Below are 21,820 nucleotides of genomic sequence, written 5' to 3'. Positions count from 1 at the left end.
CCAACTGTGTATAAAGCTGTGATTCAAACATAATTCATATTCTACACAATTCCTTAATTATTTTAGCAAAGCCCGGTCACTTTTTTCCTTTACATGATAGTGAGTAATTTTGGATGTTATAAACTTTCAGTCTCCCCACCACCCACTGCTTTCTTCCTTTATAAATAAGATGGTTTGCATCAAGCCAGCTTGTAAAGTGTGAGCTTGTAGTGCAACAGCTCCACATTTGGGAGTAGCTCTGGCAACTGGTCGAGTGGTAATGCTTTCTGTTTGTAATGTCTTTTGATCTTAACGAATAACAATAGTAATATATTAAGATTATGTCTTGACCTTGAGCACATGCAGCTGTTGAAAAATGTAATTCTGTTCACACCAGCAGAGTCATTTCATTTAACACCTCAACAGGTATGTACTGAATTTCCAAGCCTTGCTAGAGTGGAGAACTCTTGCATCTTGATTTTTCAAGAAGCTGTGCAGACAAAAAAGGCCCAGACAAGAGAAAATACCCTGGTAAATTCACAACAAAACATTTGCCCCAGGGGAATGAGCACAGTCGGCACAGATGTCATATTGATATTAATGCTTGGGAGCGTTCTGAGAGATAAAAATGGCTTCCCTTTTGCTCCGGCCTGGCATTTTGTATGCAAACAGCTCAGCCACCTCTGCAGTTATACCCAATAATTCTCCCTAACGTTTCCTGACTTACAACATTTATAACGTTGCAAAGTGGAGTAAACAAACCATCTGTTTGGCTTGACCATATATGTCACAGTCTCTTATTAGCATATTACAATTCATTTAGTAAACAAATTTGGTGATTTTGCTCATGTCAAAGTCAGAGGGAGCTCAGAAGATGATTAACATTCCTGGGACAGGCACGCTAATACATCGTTTCCTCCTCAACAGCTAAGTGGCTCCTCGGGAGAATTGCTCCTTGTTGACAAGAAGAGACTGTCAATTTTGTTTGCCTGCCACATTATGGGCCCTAAGGGGATGGGGGAATCCGGAGAGTGAGAAGCAGCGGAGGCAGCGGCATCCTTCACTGCAGAGTGAGAAAGACGCCTAATTCTGATAAATGGCCCACCCCAACACATCTTACCTGTTATTACAACAGACGTGCCATATCTGTGCAGTAAATTAGCTAAACCCCTAAAGAGTTTGGTGAGAGCTTATCTCCAAGTGAATAATTTGAGCAGAGAGGGAGCTGCCTTCGTGACCGGTGTGAATGATTGGTTTCATATTGAAAGGGGTTGGTAATGACTTAAGTTCCACGTCTTGAATTTGCAAGAATTTTGCTTGTTCTTCATTTCCTGCATTTAATAAGCGCTTCTTTACTTCTTCTTTTTTTTATAGGTGCTGAACTGTTTTTTACCTTTTGGATTTTCTCCCTATAAAAGGTTAATATTTTCTCAGATTCTATGCCGTTTGTAAAAGCTTTAGTGACCAATGTTGTTCATGGTGCTGGGGGTTGAACTGTAATTTCATTAAGGGGCACAATATTCTACCAGCAAATGCTGCTTGAAATAGTAGTAATGAAAATCCTTCCTATTAAGCATCATCAGTTATGGAAACATCTGGTGTTAAATCCTGCAGGAAAGAAGAGGATACACATATTTTTTTGTGAGATTCATTTGGATAGCATTTTTTTTTTCAGGGTTGAAAAGACAGGACTAAAGAAAGAATTCATGAAAACCAAAATAAGAAATAGTTTTGTTATTTCTGAGTCTGACACTCAATTATGAATGAGTCTCTTGTTAGATACTTGTTCTAACTACAGTGGTTTCCACCAAGGTCCTCTGTTCCGATGGAAACAGAGGTTTAATCCTGTTGGTCGAAGGGTCTGACAGCTCCCTATAAAAGGGCTGCTGTCAGACTCAACCTTCGCTGGATTGTTCTCACTTGTTGCACTTAATAAAAAGCTGTTGTTACCGTTAAGCCTTTGTGTGCCTATCCATTGCCCAATCTAGCATTGGTGACGAGGATGGGATTGGAAGGCAACTAGGCCAACCGAAAGAGCGCAGCAATCCAGCAAGTACATCCAGCCCAGAGCTCAGTGTGGCTTCGAGCAGCCATTTTTGAGCCACAAACTCAAAATGCCCTCTGAACACAAAATGGCCATGCACGCCCCACCGACTCCATATGACCCTGTCACTGAGCACCGGGACTCGTACATGCTATGGTTTGACTGCTTCCTCGAGGCAAACGACCTCATGGGCCTTTCTGAAGGCCGCAAGAAGAACATGTTCCTCGGATACTGTGGCCGGGAAGTGTTCGAGATGGCGAAAGATCTCTCTAAGCTGACACCGCTACAATCAGTCGCCTGGTCCATGCTTCAGTAGACGCTGAGGACCCACTATGCGCCCAAGCCATCCAAGCACGTTCGCCGGCATGAGTTTAACATCAGAAACCAGAAGGAGGGCGAGTCAATTAAAGAGTACGTTGCGGCGCTCTGCAAGGCTGCAGCGTACTGCAAATTCCGAGAGCTGGACGAGCTGATTCTGGACCGCATAATTTGGGCATCCAGGACATTAACCTGCAGAGGAGGTTACTCGCTAAATCTAACCTCACTCTGCAGATCGCACTGGACGAGGCCAGGGCGTCCAAATCAGCCGTCAAATCTACTGAGACTCTGCAGCACCAAAGCGCTCCACAAGACACACGAAAGACTACACGCATACATCGCAAGGCTGCAGAGCCCGAGAGTGAGAAAGGTAAGGAAGATGACAGCTGCCGCATGCGCAGTAGCCGCGCCCAGCCAGCGCGCAAATTCAAACTGCGTCTCTGGCCTTGCACTAGCTGTGGAGGAGACCATGCCAGATCGGCTTGCAGTTTCTGCAACGCAACCTGCCAGTGCTGCGAGCGAGAGGGGCACATCGCCAAGGTGTGCCAGAGTGAATTCCTTGCCACTGCCTGGCAGCCTAGAAGCGCACCAAACCGCCAACAGAGGCCCAGCCAAGGGACCTGGCAGAAGCCACCACGGCGCTCAGAGGGTGACAATAGAGACATACATCAATCGGCCAAGTCCGCACCAGGCTACGTGATTACCAGGGAAACCGGGTCCCCATCATGGGCCAAGGCACCTTCCAGGTGAAGTTCAAGAAGTTCAGTGGGAAACTCCCAGTGACAGTGGTCAGCGGCAACCTGCAGAGCCTCCTAGGGCTAGATTGATTCCAATCCCTGGGCCTAGAGGTGACCGGTATCAACACCTTGTAAGACGATGGCGCTGAAGCCATCTTTAAGGAGTTCGAGGACGTCTTCGGCAGTGGTTTGGGTAAGTATGTGGGGACTCCAATTTCCTTTAGTTTGGAGGCCAACATAGCCCCAATAAGGCTAAAGCCCAGGAGAGTACCTTTTGCTCTCTGTCCCAAAATTGACAGGGAAATTGACAAGCTTGTAGGCCAGGGAATCCTAGAGCTGGTCGATCACGCACACTGGGAGGGGTATAGTGACACCTGTCAAATCTGACGGATCTGTCCGCATCTGCTCGGACTACAAGTGCACAATAAATAAAGCACTACAACAAAGCGCCTACCCTGTACCCATTGTACAGCACCTCCTTCCTACATTAGGCCCCAGAAAAATTTTCGCAAAATTGGACATGGCTCAGGCATAACAACAATTGCCTGTCTCCTGGCTAAGAACGCAAAGTAGTCCTGGGGGGAAGCCGAGGCTGCCGCATTTGCCACGGTAAAACTACTCCTGTCAGCAGATTCCTTCCTGGTACAGTACAGCCAGACCCTGCCATTGATGCTGACCTGCGACGTTTCCCCATTTGGCATCAGCGCCGTCCTCAGCCACCGCATGCCCAACGGAACTGAAGCCCCTATTGCATTTTACTCCAGAACCTTGTCCACCACAGAGCAGAACTACAGCCAGCTGGACCATGAGGCTTTGGCTGTAGTGGCCAGAATAAAGAGGTTCCATGACTATGAACTGGTTATGGACCACAAGCCATTGTTGGGCTTACTGGCTGGGGACCGACCGACCTCCTACCGTCTCATCCACAAGTCTCCACTTTGGGGCATGCTGACGTTCTCAGCTACTGCCCACTGCCTGTACTTCTCGCTGACCCTACCCCCGAGACACCAGTCTTCCTCATTGACTGCCTTGAGACTGGGCCTGTCTCATCCAATGACGTTGCCTGTCACTCTGCAAAGGACTCCACCATCAAGCAAATTTTGAACTGGGTGTGGAGGGGGTGGCCCAAGGGGCCTGTTGGGGCTGATTTCAAAACGTATTTTGCCAAACGCGATGAATTATTGGTTGTTAATGGCTGTTTACTGTGGGGGGACCGGGTCGTTGTTCCACCCAAACTGTGCATTGCAGTATTAGAGGCTTTACACGTAGGGCATCCTGGAATTGTCAGGATGAAGTCTGGCTAGGAGTTACGTGTGGTGGCCTAACATGGACAGGGAGATCGAAGAATGGGTGGCTACCTGCACACCGTGCCAGGAGTCCAGACCAGCTCTTCCAGAGGCACCCGCTAAGGAGTGGGAGCGACCTCAAGCACCATAATCTAGGGTGCACATTGACTTTGCTGGCCCAGTTCATGGCCAGACATTTCTTGTAGTTGTGGATGCCTACTCGAAATGGTTAGAGGTAGTCCTGATGGCCTCCAATACGGCAGAAGCGGTCATCAAGGTGCTACAGAGACTTTTCTCCAGGCACGGCCTGCCTGACGTCTTGGTCTCTGACAACGGGCCCCAATTCACGGCCATGCAATTTGAGGCCTTCCTAGCAGTTCAGGGAATCAGGCATGCCCTGGTCGTGCCATTCCATCCGGTCTCCAATGGTCAGGAGGAGAGAATGGTGAGATCCGCAAAAGAGGCCCTCTCTAGGATGGGCCCAGGAGATTGGCAAACACGGATTGACCACTATTTGCTAATTCAGCACATCACATCCAGTGCCACTACAGGGAGAAGCCCCTCTGAGCTTCTCATGGGTCACCGGCTAAGGTCCCACTTAGACAAGCTACACCCCAATTATTCTGCCTCATCACCCCAGACTCCACAAGCAAGATTCGGACATTTAGCATAGGGGATTCGGTATACGCCCACAACTACGCCGGAGGAACTCTGGATTCCTCCCACAGTGATAGGCATCACCGGCCCTCGCTCTTACCTCCTAGAGCTCGAGGACGGTAGGAATTGGAGAAGGCATATTGACCAACACCGTGGCTGCCTCTCCAACTCCACTCTTAGACCACCAGAGGTAACTCCTGCACGAATTAACCAAAGCCCTACCCAAACGGAGCAAACACTCACTCCTTCCATGGCCAGCTCAAGCCCAAGGGTACCGGGAAACCTATCTAGTTATGTTGCAGGCCAGCAGCAAGCTCCGAGCAAACCGGCTCTAGAAGCTACAACCACGGCCTGTGAAAGGTTCCAGGAGCTTCCACCAAGCGGAGCTGTGGAGCAAACAGGTCCGTCCGACCTGTCCAAGGAAACCCCTCCTCCTGAACTGTGCAGGTCAGGCAGGGCTACCCAAGAGCCCGCCTACCTGCGTGACTACGTAACAAGTAGGATTGTTCCATCCAAGAGGGGAGGGGTGTTAGATACTTGTTCTAACTATAGTGGTTTCCACCAAGGTCCTCTGTTCTGGCGGGAACAGAGGTTTAATACTATTGGTCGAAGGGTCTGACAGCTCCCTATAAAAGGGCTGCTGTCAGACTCAACCTTCGCTGGATTGTTCTCACTTGTTGCACTTAATAAAGAGCTGTTGTTACCGTTAAGCCTGTGTGTGCCTATCCATTACCCAATCTAACATAATTATTATAATATATATTATAATTACAATCATAATTAGCCCAACTCTTATTATTATATTATCATTATGATTTTGAACAATACAGGGAAAACAGGATATATATGGCACGCAGGAAAGAACTGAAGTATCATACCATGTTACTCTGCACATAGGCTACCTGGTCTTATACTACTGCGGCCAAAAAAGTAAAAAGCAATCAGTTAAATATAAAGCATGAAGGTTTCCCACTTTTTCAAGCAAAAGAAACCCCTTGTTTTATTAACATTTCACAGAATAACTTTAAAACATAATTAGAATCTGTATTTATGTTGTTGATGTTTAGCAGGAATTTATCAACTATTTACCATGAATAGTGAACTGCATCATGAATATTCCCTCTAGCTAACCTATTTGAATTTTAGGCCAAAGTAAACATGTAAGGATAAACAAAGCAAAGACCAAACTACTCCAGTTTATATGGCTTTAGCGTAAATGTCTTTTAGCCACTCTCTTTTGCCGAAAATGCAGGGAAAGGAGCAGTTGATGATGTATGTTACATACCTAAAGGCAATCAAATTTCATTTTAGGCAATCTTTAACTCTGGAGGACACATATCTACGAAGAAGCAGAACATTTAAATTTCTCCCCCCCTCCCCCGAGAATCAGAAAAGAATCAGATGCTGAAATGATTTCCCTTACTTTTTGTCTTGTGTTGTATTTGTTACAGTATGATTGGCCCTGCTGTTTTTTCCTTCTTTCTTCTTTAAAGCCTGTTTATATCTTGCATGAATCAAGAAAGCTTCCAGTAACAAGAAGAGTGACTGATTTGAGAATGTCAGTGGATCTAGCTGTGCAGTTTTCCAGAATGAAATGAATATGATCTGTGTTTGGCTACGGATGCCATCTTCCGAGAACATCATAAGCTTAAGAAAAGTATCCCCCAGGTTCTATTAATACTTGCAATACTTCCATTAATACTTGCAAAAGCCTCTAGGAATGCATTCCTCCCTCTGCCCTGCCCCCAAGAACACCCCAGGTAGGCCAAAAATTCAGGCCCTTCCATTGAGTACCTCCCTTTCTTCTCCCGACCAAGAGTTCTTCCTAGATTTAAAAGCACTGGGTTGGCTGACAGAAAGGCAAAAAGTGAATGATTGGAAGAACTTATAATTCTGTTTCTGATTTGAATATATGGAGTTTGGAGTTATATTTTTATTAACTTTGCAGCAACTTGTTTTATGTACCAGGGCTGTAGTGTTTTCAGCAATTAGGTTATATATCTGCAAAGTAATAACTAAATAGAAGGATTTAAACCACTTGCATGTGAGAAAATGATTGGGCAAAATGTGCACACTCTGCACAAACCCATGAGGCATAGAAAAATTAACACTGCCTTAAAAAAAATAACAATGGATGGATTTAAGATTGTGAAAATTAGAAGTGAAGCAAAGCCAAAACTGCCAGATTCAGGATTTCAAATTAATGTCTCAAAGTATACATTAGGGTATGAGGAATTAATTTGAGAATGTCAGAATCCATATGTTAAGAGTCAGATATTTTGGACATTTGCTGCAAAATTCTTTTAGGAAATTAGAGAAATGAGTAGGTTTTGTTAATACAGTAGCTTGATAAATATTATCAATTGTATTACCTGCTTTTAATTGTTATTGTCTCATTTGAGGAGCCTTTGTTAGTTTTGTTATGTATGTTATGTTTTGTGACACAGAGATTTATTCAATAAGGATCTGTGTTGTGCTGGTTTAAATCTTTTTTTACCCTGATACTGTGCAAGATTTCTAGGTTTTGTAGAAGGGTAGGTTACCTCTGGTCTGCATTCTCAGTGTTGTCCCTGGAGCTCCAAGTTAGTTCTGCCAAAATTTAGCAGCAAATCATTGAATAGGAGCAGTGAAATCTCATTCTCCCCCTCCCATAAAGCCACCAAAATTTCTGTAAAACAATAAATAATTTAAAAAATTTGTGTGGTTAACTCTCCTATAAGCATATCACAGTTGTTTGTGGGGGGGACGGGGACGACCACAACTTCAAAATTGAACTGAGAGAGCGTTGAAAGACTTGGTCCCCATGGGAAAAACTGGAAGGGGGGGAGAGAAGTGGGGATGTCTTCTTTTGAAGAATGGTATATTTTAAAACTAAAATAAAAAATTGTGACAGCCCTGACCTACAAAGACAAATAAAACTGAAAACACAGTTTCCCCAGTTATAAAAAAAAGTTGCTTTCCCCTGGTTTTTCTACAACAAAAAGTGGCACAACTGCATTGGATGTGGAAATTGGCTATTAATTCAGTTGGGGCTACAACACAAGACATACAAAGTGTGTGGTAAATGAAGTAAAGAGGACACTACAAATCAGATGTGGCTCCCACCTCCAGGGATTGAAGTCTGAAAGATTAAGATGCCCTGAATTTAGCCCAGAACCATAGAGGTGCAATTTATATTATTTTTAAGCTGCTTCTTTATTGCACTCCAAAGCTATGGCTAAATTTGAGAAGAAGAAAAAAATCAATCCACACAAAATAGAAATATAAGCTAAATCGTTTTTAGTCAAATTCATTCAATAGATATGTAATTACGTATCAGAATCAATAACCATTATAGAGGAAGTATATAAAAAATGCAAGGGCCAGAAATAAACGTTCTTTAAAAGGTAGAAAGTACATAAACTTCATGGTATGTTTATGTTAATATTTTTAAGTATTTGTATGATTTATTAATGTCTTAGATTTAGATTCTTCCTCACCTCCCGGAACTCAAGCTGGCCTACAATGCTTTATTTCTTTCAGGCTTCCCCTTAAAGCAGCAGTCCTGAGGGGACCATAGGGCCACAATCACCCCATAATCTTCCATGGCCTTGGTTAAAATTGAACCTCAGTCTTCCTGGTTCTAGTACAACTTCCTACTGTATTTTAAAATAATGAACTGAAGAAATGTTGACAGCGCCTTATTCAAAGATTTTTTTTAGTGTAGTTATACTGTAATTTTAATATATTCCAATATCATTTCTAAAAATGAAGTTTTTGTTCTAAAGAAACCTTTTATCAGCACTACCATAATATTTCTCACCACACAAATACTTTGCCTTGCACATTAATGAAGTGATGTAGGAAGATCTTCAAGAAATTTAGTGATAAGGACCTGTTAATTTACAATTGCAAACACCTCTCCTTTAAATTTATCAAGCTTTCTATGGAATCAGTTCCAAGTCTAAAAAGCCCCCCAAGGAAGATGTATGACCCCTTTCCTGCTTTCTGTCATTGTTTCTACATTCCATTCATCTGCTTCCTCTAGGCAAATGAACCTAGAAGAAGAACCACTACTTAGAAGGAGAAATCTTTCTCCTTGCTCTGTCTTGTCACTGATTTATGTATATGAACCAGCAGCAACATTAAAAAAAAATGGATCCAGGTCAGAGGGCCTGAAGGCCAGCAGTAAATCCATTCTGGTGAGATCCTGCCCAGATTTTACCCATACTATGAAAAGCAATGTGAGAATTTGAACATACCTGTGAAGTCTTGTTGAAATTTTCATCTTTTTCAGTCTCCCTAGAGTAATTTAAAAAATGTAAGCTATTTGCCTTTAACTCTTAATCAACAATCATCTATGACTGTAATATTACTGACCAATATGGAAAATATAAGACTATAAAATATAGCAAACAACATTGTCTTAGTTCCAGGTAAACAAAAGTTTATGCTAAGTGGAAGAGAGGGAACTCCAGTCCAGAAAATCCAATTGCCGATAGTCTACGACAGAGTTGGAAAACGCCAATGTTTTCCTACAGCTGAGGGCCCCAGTCAGCTGGGGAATTCTGGGAGTTGAAGTCCACGAGTCTTAAAGTTCCCAAGTTTGGACACCCCTGGTTTATTGGATATATCATATTGACACAAGCTGGTGAAAACCGACTCTAAATGTTCCTGTGGTTTTTACCTAATTAAAAAATTTAAAAAATCCCCTTTCCCCAAACAATCAGTCACATGGTCCAATCAGGGTGCAACCCAGTTGTTTGATAACATCACTCCTCCTTTCTTCAGACACCTGTGGGAGTGTCCTTGGTTCACAAGGCAAACTCTTTTGTTTTGGCTACTACAAAACCCCAGCTATCACTATTCTCCCCCTCCCTAACTCTCATCTCCAATGTGGCAACCCTGGAGCCTCAAAGTGGCCTCAATTAGGTCAGCTGCAGAGTTGATGCTAGATTATTTTTGTTGGAAAGTATTATATCATGGATGGGAAGCCTTCATGTTTCTGAGTTATAGCTTCTAGTACCCTAGCCAGCATAGTTAAGGCTCTGGAAGGTATAATTCTGCAATATTTGAAGAGCTATAGTTCCTTAACTTGCATTTAGGCAAGACAGCTGTATCTGAGTTATAGAAATCTGGCGAACCACTTTATTAGAAGAAAACAAAGTGGTTCAGAATATCTATCTCAGCCCATATCTAGGAGTCCTGCCTAATTTAGGTCACTTTTAATAAACATTTCTTGCTTTTCTCCCTGTACTGTAGCAGCAGGACTTAAGAGATTATAGTGGTGAGCCTGTACTTTGGCGTTAGTAATATTAGTGTAGGAGGCACACTTAAGTAAATATATTGTTATAGTTGGGGTTTTTTTTAGCTATGGGCCACACTTTGTCTATGAGCTGTGTAGTGCACTTTAAAAAATAATGGATGTAACTTGTGTAGAAACAAGATTTTAAGAAACCAACACTCTCTTTCACGTATTTAATAATTTTCTCTTTCTAAATTCAACAAAGGAAAACAATTCAAGAGTGGGTAACAATTTTTGAATTTTTTTGGATGCTGCAGCCATTCCTTTCTTTAATTGCTGCATTGTCAGAATGGCTCTCCTCCTTCTTCTATTGTGAAAAAACAAGGGCTGGCCATAAATCATAAAAAATGGGGGAAATTCATGGTCAAAACTGCCAGAGGAGAAAGGAAAGATTTAGAATTGCCATCAGAATTTAAACCACAGTGAAATTTAAAACAAATTTAGGGATTCTGAGTGTAAGGGAAACCCCCAAAATTTTCGTTAAGACTAGAGATATTTTTCATTTGTTAATTTTTGCCTGAAGACATCTTTACAAGCTTCTCTTTAATGAAATACTTGAAGTAAGGAATTAAGTAAGCTAAAAGCTCCAAGAACAACTATGTGCTTTAGAAAAGCTTAGAAATAAGCAGTGATTACTCTTAGGACTAAATAGTAGATAAAACATGTATCTCTTAAGCAAGTCAGTAATTGGGGGAGACAAGTTAGAGTGGTTGATCGTGCTGGGCTTCTACATAGAAATGTCATATGCAAAGTATGATAGATTCAATGACAAAATGCAATTCCTGTGTTTAGATTTGGGAGATGTGAGAAATTCCTAACATACTCCAGTTTACCAGACCTTCAGTGAATCAAAACAGTAAAAAAAAGTCTATGGAGATTCTCAATCATCCAGGTCAAGGTTGTCCCAAAGGTGCTTTTCCCAAAGGATGGCTGAACTTTCGTGGTTTTTTTTTTCCTTGAAAAATGTTTTACTTCTCATCTAAGAAGCTTCTTCAGTTTTAACTCAGAATGTCAGTTAGAATTGAAGAAGCTGCTTGGATGAGAAGCACAACGTTTTCAAAGGGGGGAAAAACCCAAGATGGGCAAAAACCAGTTGCCTTTTGGAAAAAGCACCACTGGGACAGTAGAAAAAAATAACAGAAAACAAGGAAGGCTTATAAGGGACATTCTGGGTTCAAGAGTTTCAGGACTTGATCTTGATTGTTGCTTAGAAGTGAATGAATCGCCCACATAACAACAACAATTTATTACAGTCTTAGACCAGCCACCAGAACAAATAAAAGCACTCAGTATATATACACTTAAAACTTCCGGTGTAAAATAATAAGTAAAAACTAAAATCTATAATAAAATCCAGTGTCAATTATACATGGTCTGACTATAAGATAGTTGACCACATGTGAAATCCATTTCAACATATAGAATATCTATCTGGCACACAGCTAAATTGTATCATATATTTTAGGGTGCCTTATATAGCAATACAAATATAGTCATGCTTAAAATCAATGGCATTCAAGATGGTCCCCAGAAGATTAAAGCCCATAAGCCTACTTCAAATCTGGATACAGCTTACTGTTCAGTGTCCTGCCACTTTCACAGTTAGTTTGAACTCCACAGTTTTGCTATTAAACGGAGCATGTAAAAAGAAGAAGAAAACTCCCATCCAATTAAATCCAAGCTGTTTTCTTCCCAATAATCCAAGGTCATTTAGATTTAAATATGAACTGAAGGATGATTTTTCAATATGAGAAATATACATGAAGAAACTAATGGAACAGAAGCAATCCTTGTGAACTGTGGTTGCACAATGGAAATCGACTGCTATGAGTGAACCCATGAGCCAAAGTTATGAACAGCAGAGCTAATGCCCCTGCAAATGAGTTCATCTGATTATTGCATTACACCTGGATCAGTTGATAAAGCAAGTTTTTTTAAAGCTAGGAATGACACTTAATTGAATAAAACTCAGTGTAATTATATTAGGAGAAGCCAATGCTACTCCTGACAGCGGAAAAAGGACCTTGCCAGAAAGGGCCAGAAGTTGCCCGCACATTTCTGCACATTGTTTGCCTGACAGATATTAAGGGCTGGTACATAGTTTAATCAGATTACTGATAGTCAGCGCTGTAAATGATAAGTCAATGGCCATGGCATCACTTTCTATTGATAGCCGAAGCCAGCTGCAACTTTGAACTAACCATCATCAAGGAAAATAAGCAGCCACTTCTACTTGGATGGAGATTTTTTGTTTATGTGTTTGCGTCCCCAATGAGGCAACATTAATACACATTTGTGTCTTCTATTCAGTAATTCTTGGTGTTATTCTCACATAGCACCAAGTGTTTGTTTTTGCCTGCAGCCAATGAAGGAAACTAAATAATAGACAACCTAGCTGCATTTACAGACAAAGGCACCTTGTCTGGGCTATATTTTAGCAGGGGGGGGAAAACCATAATGTAGGCTGTGTTTGCATTAATGTTTAGCATTTCATGCAGTGGTGGGATTCAAATAATTTAACAACCAGTTCTCTGCCCTAATAAACAGTTGGGTAGGCGGGGCTCTGTGGTCATGTGATTGAGTGGGTGTGGCCTACTCAACATCACTCACGTCGATGGGTGCTTCACCTTAGTTGTTACAATGTAAGAAGGGTTCATCAGAGAGGCAGTTTCTGTAAGCAGGGCAATAAAGCTCTCTACATGGGGCTTCCCTTGAGATGCACTCGGAGACTACAGTTGGTCCAGAACGCGGCCGCGCGGGTGATTATGGGGAGGTCTAGATACTCCCCTGTAACACCTCTCCTGCGCGAGCTGCACTGGCTTCCTGTGGTCTACCGAGTGCGTTTCAAGGTTTTGATTATGATCTTTAAAGCGCTTCATGGCATAGGACCTAGTTACATGCAGGATCGCATCCTACCCCACACATCCCTATGACCAATTCGCTCACACAGAGAGGGACTTCTCCGGGTGCCGTCCGCCAAACAGTGTCGGGGGGCGACATCCAGGAGCAGAGCCTTCTCTGTGATGGGCCCAGCCCTGTGGAATGACCTCCCCCGTGACATCAGGATTATTTCCGATCTCCGCTCCTTCCGTGTACAGTTGAAGACCCACCTCTTTCAATTATCCGGCCTGGCTCAACCGTAATTTTTTCATATTCCTCCTGACTGTCTTTTTTTAAATTTTAAATTTTTTATTGTATATTGGGTTTTTATTAAACGGGGCATGTTAATGGTTTTAATTTGTCTAAATGTTTTAACCTATTACCTCCTCCGTGCATGTTTGTCTTTGTATATATGTATGTTTATATATGTCTTAGTGTACGCCGCCCCGAGTCCTGCCCGGAAAGGGAGCGGCTAATAAATCCAAATTTATTATTATTATTATTATTATTAAGATGAGGCTAGAAACAACACCAAAATGTTTCCTTCCTGCCTTCCTTACAGGATTAGCCCTGTAAAGTGGAAAAAAACAAAAGGAGATTTCTTCCAACAACTGCTTCTCCCAAATAGGTGCAAACTGGCTGAATCCCACCACTGGTTTCATGTAGTCCACAGCAGAGCTCATGTCCTGCAGTGAGTTACAAATGTGATTGTGGGAAATCTAAATTCAGTTCATCACTTAGCTCTCGAAACCATTTGGCAAATCCCCCAATCTCAGTGTAAACCTGGCATAAATGGGGTTGGTAAAGTACAGTTCAGAGGATCTGGGTATAACTTTTATGCGACTTTTTAATTTGTTTTGTTTATTTGCTTATGGTTTATTCAATGTACCTGTGAAGCTAAAATATTGTCTTGCGCTTCTCTAGAGACAATCCAGGTTACAAATATAACAACTGGGAAGGTATTTGGGTGTAGTAGTTGTCAATGTGCAACAAATTGATTTTATTCGGGGGGGGGGGGAATTATGTTGCCATGGCAAGAAACTATGCATTGTGGTTTGTACATGGAGAAACCACTCCATGATGCCTTCAGAGGAGGAAACACATTTCATAAATGTAACACAGTGCTGTGCTGTTGAACACATCCTATAATTGGCAATACAGTCCATATTCAGATGTTCACAGCAAAATGCTTCCTATGTTTACTTAGAGAGGTTTCCTTTGAGTTCTTTATCATGTGACAAATGGGCAAGAAATTCCTTTGCTGAAAGGGCTGTTCGGCTGTCCCTCTCTTGATCGTTTATGTATGTGAACCCTGCATGAATCTGTTCAGAAGAAAAATGTGGGCAACGCATATTTGCTTCCCCCCCCCCCCCCGTCTGATTTGATTTATGGCTTTAGATTGTGTGGTTGGTCCAGCAACCATCAGGACAACAGTGTAAGTGAGATGATGGGTGACAGAAAGTGATCTCACAGCCAAAGCATTTTTAGCCTGTATTTTATTGTTTAAAGATTTTCTTTTCATTTTTTTAAAAACCAGATGTGACTGGATTGGAATGTGAATTTGTTCTCTTTCTTTTTCTCTCTGTCTCTTTCTTTCTATCTCCCTCCCGCCTTCCCTTCTTCTCTCTCTGTCTCTGCCTTCCTCCTCCTTTTGCGATCTCGATTTAGCAAAAGATTAGAAAGCTGAACTTATCCCAAGGTAAGCTCAGCCTTCATAAGTGCAGCATTGGGGATAGTGTAACTCCCTTCTTTAATTAAATCAGTGCTGCAGTACTTGATGTGAAATGATACTTTCACTCTTGTGGATAAAGTTGCCTTCCTCCTATCCACCACTTACCACCCTATTCCTTGGATGTATCTCTCAGTAGCTTTTTCTCTTATTTGGGATCCAAAATTACCTATCCTTCATTTCCAATCCATCTTAACTGTCTTCTTCCTCAGAAGCCTAGATTGTTAGCCTATTCTGCGACATTTAATGAATTAAATCAATCCTAACAATATATAAAATCCGTCTCCGAAGAAATGGGCGGTTCAAAAATGTGAAAAAAATAAAATAAATGAAATACAATGCATCCTCTGTTTATTTGTCTGTGAAAAAATAACTTTCATTTTATGGCACAAGTGGGTACATTTTGGGATGGCTAGTTGAGAGATACACAATGAGTGGTTATATTATTTGACAGCCAATGTGCAAATTACATAAAGAAATCTACCTTGTTTCCCTGAAAATAAGCCCCCCCCCAAATAAGCGTTCCCCAAAATATTGCAACACAGCAGCAGCCATGAGGTGACCATGCTCACAGCCTCCTGCACCTCAAAAATAATAAGACCTCCCCTAAAATAAGGCCAAGTGCTTCTTTATTAGAGGAAATACGGTAATTGCAGGATCCAATCTGGGTTGGTCACCAGGACCAGAAATTTAGTTTCTCAAGTCCAAAAGCATCAGTTTGAAAGTTTGGAAGACTAAGACTCTAGTTCTGGTGACCACCCCAGATGGGATCCTGCAACATTATCCTGGGATATGTATATTCACCTTCATTCGTGAGGAATCTAATTCTCTGATCTTTAGTTATTGATACTTAGTCACCCCGATCCTGCAAGGGACAGCCATGTACAGAAGTAGTTGGTAGCTGCCCAGCCCAAACCTGCCTCAATTTTCCAGTGCCCATCTGAACATCAAGCAAACATCAAATTCTGTGTGATCTGCATTTGAACTACTGTAGAAGAAAGGATAAAGGCATGCATTTCCATCTACATTGTAATGTGATTGGAAATGCATATTGCCAACCACTGTCAGACTGGAAAGCATTCTTGTGCATAGCTGTAGCTGGATTGGAAACTGGTTTTTTTTTTTAAAGTTCTTTATTAAAATCTTTTCTATGAGTCAGTTGTACACCTGATCTTTGTAAATGTGCAGCTGATTCATATATGCCCTCTGCTTTAGTTCTATCAACTTTGCAGGGCAAAGTTGGAGGATTTATCCTGGCTGCCGCATCAAAGTTTAGGAATTTACTTTGTAATACACAATTGCTGCTTATGGGACTGTGCATGTTGGTTCAGTTTACTGGGTGACCTCATACTCTGGAAGCCCCAGTTTGTAAGATACTAAGTGCCTTGCTCCCTTTCCAAATGTTTTCTGATGAAATAGAGTTGGGTTTAGAAAAAGGCATGGGTTTACCAGCATTGTACAAATTGTATGGTGTGACTTGGCATGCAATGTCAAGTGCAGGCTGACTGCTAGAATTTGGACTAGAGACAATGGCTGATAACCCATGATATGCATAATGTTAAGAAGAGAACTTGCACAAGTCAAAGTTTCAGGTGGATATTTTTGCACCGTTTAATATGTCTTTCTAACAAAATATACTGAGAACTGAAGACTAGTTGAATGCAGAGGAGTGTTCCAGCAGGCACTACTGTGCAATTAAAATTGTTCTGCGCATGCGCAGAACTAGACAACAAGATGGTGGCATCTAAGGCGCTGCCCAGAGAACCGGTTTGGGGGCGTGGCAGTCCTAGGTCGCTGCCAGTTCCAGTGACCCAGGCCGCCAAACCACTACCGGTTCGGCCAAACCGGGCCAAACCAGTAGGGACCCACCACTGGACTTTGATCATTTGGAATGAGCTATATAGTCAACGTAGGAACAAGTTCCCCCCTCATGACTCAGCAACTTTTTAGTAACTTAGAAAGCCACACATAGATTGCTACCTTGTAAAATAGCCTCTTTTCTTTCCCTACAATTTTAAAAAAATGTTTCACTCAGTTTTAACGAATCCTGTTCATAAGTACTATGTTCCACTCCCCCTCTTCTTGGTATGAGGATAAATCAGTTTAAAATTCTTTTCTAATTACCCTTTTGTTCTGAGTTGGTTCCTATGGTTACATGTATCAATAGGAACCAGTGGAGCTGTGATTTGATAAAGAAATTCCATCGAATATCCTCCCCATTAGTTCATATAACACCATGTTCTTGAAAAGAAAAGTAGTAATCAATCACACTGCCAATTAGCCTGATACATAGTACGATAACCATACCAAAAAGAGGGGGGGGGGGGAGAAATTGAATTTATATGGATTTGCAGCATCTTGCCTTGCATTTACAGGAATGGTGTCCGAACCAGAGCAACAGTTGTGTTATTGCATGAACATTGTCTGTTATGGTTTTTATTCTGTTGCTAAAGTTTGCACTATAATCCATATTGCATGTTTCTTTTCCCTCCCTATCTCTTTGCTCTCTCTTTTCCCAGACACAGTGCTAATATAAATCTGCACCGTAAACTATTGACCAAAGAACTGGATGACATGGGACTGGATTCCTCTCAGCCCTCCCTTAGCAAGGACCTCCGTGATGAATTCTTGATGAAGATCTATGGTGCTCCACCCCATTTGGGTTTTGATCTACGGGAAGACACCTCCTCCCCAGCAGGTACCGAGGACTCCCACTTGAATGGATACGGACGAGGCATGTCAGAAGAATACATGGTATTAGATCTGAGCACCACCTCCAGCATCCAGTCCAGCAGTAGCATCCATTCTTCCAGAGAATCAGATGCAGGAAGCGACGAGGGCATCCTTTTGGATGACATGGATGGGGTCAGCGACAGCGAGGAATCATCACACAAAACTGAGGCAGCAGCCTTAGGAGTCAGCTTGAGTGCTGAAGTCCCGGGATCTCTCATGTTTAACAGCATTTCCATGAATAACGGGGGTATCATGTGCAACATTTGTCACAAAATGTACAGCAACAAGGGGACTCTCAGGGTGCATTACAAGACGGTACACTTACGTGAAATGCACAGGTGTAAAATCCCTGGATGCAACATGATGTTTTCCTCGGTCCGCAGCCGAAATCGGCACAGTCAGAACCCGAATCTGCATAAAAACATTCCCTTCACCTCACTAGATTAATCCCGAGATGGACACGGTCAGTGCCAACTCAAAAAGTAAGACCTTATACTTCTTCAAATTGCCATTTACAGACTCTTCTATAAATATATATAAATATAAATATATAAATATATATCTTTTTTTTCTTTTTTAAACGAAACAGAAAAAGACCGGGTGCTTTCCTTCCCCCACCCCCCGCCTCCCCTCCTTTTCCCCCCTAATTTTTGTTCCTTGGTTTTGTTATGTTTTTTTTTAAACAGAAAAAAAATATTATGTGGGTTGGGATAGTATCTTTAACCTGGGGTAACATTTCCATTGCTTAAAAAGAAAAAAATGACGAACGAACTTACCTTTTAAAACTCACTTTTGTTATAAAATTTGTGGTCATCTCCAAAGAGACTTGTTTCTTCCATCAATGACTGTGGCCTGCAATCTTAGAAGAGGAAAGGAAAAGAAAAGAAAACCCCCTAAAAACAAAGCACTGCAAAGATATTAAAATGAGAGAGAGAGAGAGAAAGAGAGAGAAAAAGGACAACTTCAATTGTTTTTGTGTATTTTAAACCTTTGAGAGGTTAGTCAACTACGCATGGCTGTTAACTCTTGTATATATTGAGCCTCCTAAGGCCCATGATGTAAAACAATTGTATTGATTGATGGTGGTTTAACCTTTTCTTTGTTTGTTTGTTTGGGTTTTGTTTGTTTTTGTTTTACATTTACATTTACATCCAGCTGTGAGATGTGTGGGGGGTTGGTTGGGAATAGTTTACTGGCTAGCTCAATTCATTTATATTAGCTTCAGTGCACATTTTTTTAAAGAAAAGAAGAAAACACACAAGTTCCATTTTTAACTACCTGCTAGAAACGCATAAGGGGAGGTGCTGGCATGCTTTAGAGCACCTGATTGGATACAGGTTTTCCTTGTTTTGTTTTTATTTTGGTCTTGTTACGATTACATAAATCCAGTCATGCACTTTTTTCTTACACGATGTGGGGATGTGTAATAATATCCATACCCTTTTTTCCCTTAAAAGTATTGCCATACTATCAGTGTCTTATTAAGAAAAGAAAAAAAACCTACCCTTTGTTCCATGTGGTGTCTGGTCAGTATGGCAGGCAAATGCTGAACAAAATCGTGTTACGCGTTAAACACGAAACTGCCAACTTTGCACAAGTTTTCAGTAACCAAAATATATGAATCGGCTGGTTGTGGCAGTGAGATTTAAAATAAAAAAAAAAACAATCCTAGGAACTGGGGAGCAACAGAACACCATACCTAAATGTATTTCTCAGGTCCTAAAAATTATGCACATTCGCAAAACAAGGCCACAGTTCTGTTTTTTAAAAAATGAAAAAGAGGAGGAAAAAACGAGCAGAAATCTACTTATTAAGAGACAACGGAGAAGGCATTTCTTCAACTAAGGGATGATGAACTTTTAGAAAAGTGGTGCAAGCCAGCAACTGTTTACCTGGAAATAAGCGTGGGGGGGGCTTCCTCTCTTGGAGGCCTGCAAAAGATTGTATTGTTGGTCTCTCAAAGCCACTCTTGATCTTTCCCCCCACCCAAAACTAATTGCCCTGCCAACGTTCAGGAAATGCAGTTGTATGATGTAATGCTGTTGAGTGTTTACCCACACCCGTCCGGCACACTTACAGGGTGTGTTGAAGCTCTGAAGACAATGGCGTTATAAATCTTCTCTCCTTTCCCCCTTCTGTCCCCCGAAGAGATCAATAGAAAAAGGCTCGGGTGGGGTTGGTGAGCTCCTGGAAGGCATACATCTCTGTGGTATTCCCTTTGCGCCTCCATGACTTTGACAGCTTCCAAATTCCTGAAATGAAGATGTTCCTGCATTCCTGACTGAAGACTTGGGCTGTGGTTGTCTTCCAAAGAGAACCACCAGCCTCTGCAGAGTTGACTGGCCCGCACTGGAAGGTGCAATAGACTGATTAAGGCATGTTTTTATAGAAGCAATCAAAAGCCATTGACGGCACAAGCACTTAAAGCTTGGGAGACATGCGCTGTTCGTTTTGGTTGGGCGACCAGCCTTTGGTAGAGACAAGCTGACAGCTGTGGGGGGGAATCCAGAGGAAATTTCAATGTTTGGGTTGTTTGTACTTTCCAAAAGCGATTTGTCAGAAAGAGAGAATCACAGTGGAGTTAGGAAGGGGCATCCAAGAAGAAGCCAGAAAGGAATCTGCACACCAACCCATTTCGGTTGTTCCTGTTTCTGGCGTTTACACATGTTATCTGAGCATGGCAAGCCACACTAGCAGCCTCTCTAACCCCAACCTACAGAGGGAATGATATTTGCTCAAGCTCGGCAGCAAAGATCATGATGGTATGTGTCATATAATAAATTCTTTCTTGGAAGGATACCTAAGGAGTATTTCCCCCATGCAGTATATTACTAATGCACAGAAAATGTTTTTTCTTTCTTAGAAGTTTCTCCTGTGACTGCAAAACCAGAAATGGTTATTTGTTTTCAGCCTTCAAGTTGAACCAATTGCATACTTTCCAACCACTGTTGATTGTATAATAACTCAGTCTGTTAATTTTATTAGAGGAAACGATTCCTCCTCTTCATTGGCCCCAATCCAACTATACAGTAGTTTGTGGTGACCAAACTCCATTAAAGCCATGGGAAAAAATTAGTCACAGCTAATGTAAATCCTAACTTGATCATAAATAGCTTGGTACCTTTGTATACCTATATTTTTACCCTTAACAACAAAGGAAAAACAATAGTTGCAGTATTTTCCATGCGTGTTTAAAAAAGAAAAGAAAATGGGGGATGAAAGCTTCCTTAATTAAAATGCCTTATTTCAAATCACATTTCTCTGATTTCAGTTAGTGAGCGTAAGTCTTGACATGACCTCCAGAATTCATAGAGACTCTTGAAAAATACTGACCAGTTCGTCAAAGTATGTTTATATCAAAAAAAAAATGTTTACATCAAAACCGCCACAATTTTTGCTGACTTGATTTTTTTTTCATTTGTGCTTTGTCTTTTTTTCCAAAGTCTTACTTTTTTTAAAAAAAAAATTTGAACGGAGAGAGGTTTGTTTTGTTTTATGCTGCATAATGTGTCGTATACTTGTGAAAGGGAACAGAGAAAGCAAAGGTGTAATTTTTCTCAAACCTAAATGACATTCGGGAGTGCTACATGATTGTCCTGCACTGTCCTGTTTTCAAACACTTATCAAAATAGTAAGAACAAAGCAAGAATAAATATTGACAAGGCAAAACAGACCTAAACAAATGGCTAAATGGTATCTAAGGAACAAAAAGAAAAAAACACTGTTTTTGAAGTATGTATGGTATAAATAAATATCATTTTTAATGAAAAACATGCTTGAGTTATACAAATAATTCTTTCCCGAATAAATCACTGATCGGCATTCTCATTTTACATTTGTTTCTGATAAAGGTCAAATGGCTTTAGTAAAACAGATTGGAAACTTAAACATCATCAGCTAGGCCCTATTCAGCAAATAGCCGAACAGACATCTGTTTTTTTACAGAAAATGAAACAGGATGGTAGAACATTTTTGAATTGGAAAAGAACCACCACATGGTTTAGACGTTAGCATTCTTGTCTCCCAAGATTTTGAAGTGGAAGACAAGGCGCTATGGGAATTCTAGACTGCTTGTATCAACCAAAATATAGTTTAAACTTATTTGTCATACCTTTGTGATCTTCAATTCACATACTAGCTTGTGGAGGTGCATATCCAAAGGCCTTTGTAGGC

At 41.3% G+C, this 21,820-nt stretch overlaps 1 protein-coding gene across 2 annotated transcripts in view; it reads left to right on the top strand.

Annotated features, from left to right (window-relative positions):
• Positions 1 to 21,446, top strand: part of BNC2 (basonuclin zinc finger protein 2) — a 444,437-nt gene extending 422,991 nt beyond the window's left edge. Inside the window, exons 5-6 of one of the 2 annotated variants that reach the window (XM_081940177.1) lie at positions 1,354 to 1,397; positions 17,434 to 17,525. In XM_081940177.1, the coding sequence (XP_081796303.1) occupies positions 1,354 to 1,360 (7 nt within the window). In that variant the 3' untranslated portion in view covers positions 1,361 to 1,397; positions 17,434 to 17,525. Of the gene's footprint in view, positions 1 to 1,353; positions 1,398 to 17,433 lie in introns of both variants that reach the window. The other variant, XM_081940176.1, reaches the window with a different exon arrangement.
• The last annotated feature ends 374 nt before the right edge of the window (positions 21,447 to 21,820 follow it).

This window comes from Natrix helvetica, assembly GCF_964273705.1.
Source record: "Natrix helvetica genome assembly, chromosome: 2".
Classification (NCBI taxonomy): Eukaryota; Metazoa; Chordata; class Lepidosauria; order Squamata; family Natricidae; genus Natrix; species Natrix helvetica.
This window is presented reverse-complemented; position numbering and strand designations above follow the sequence as displayed.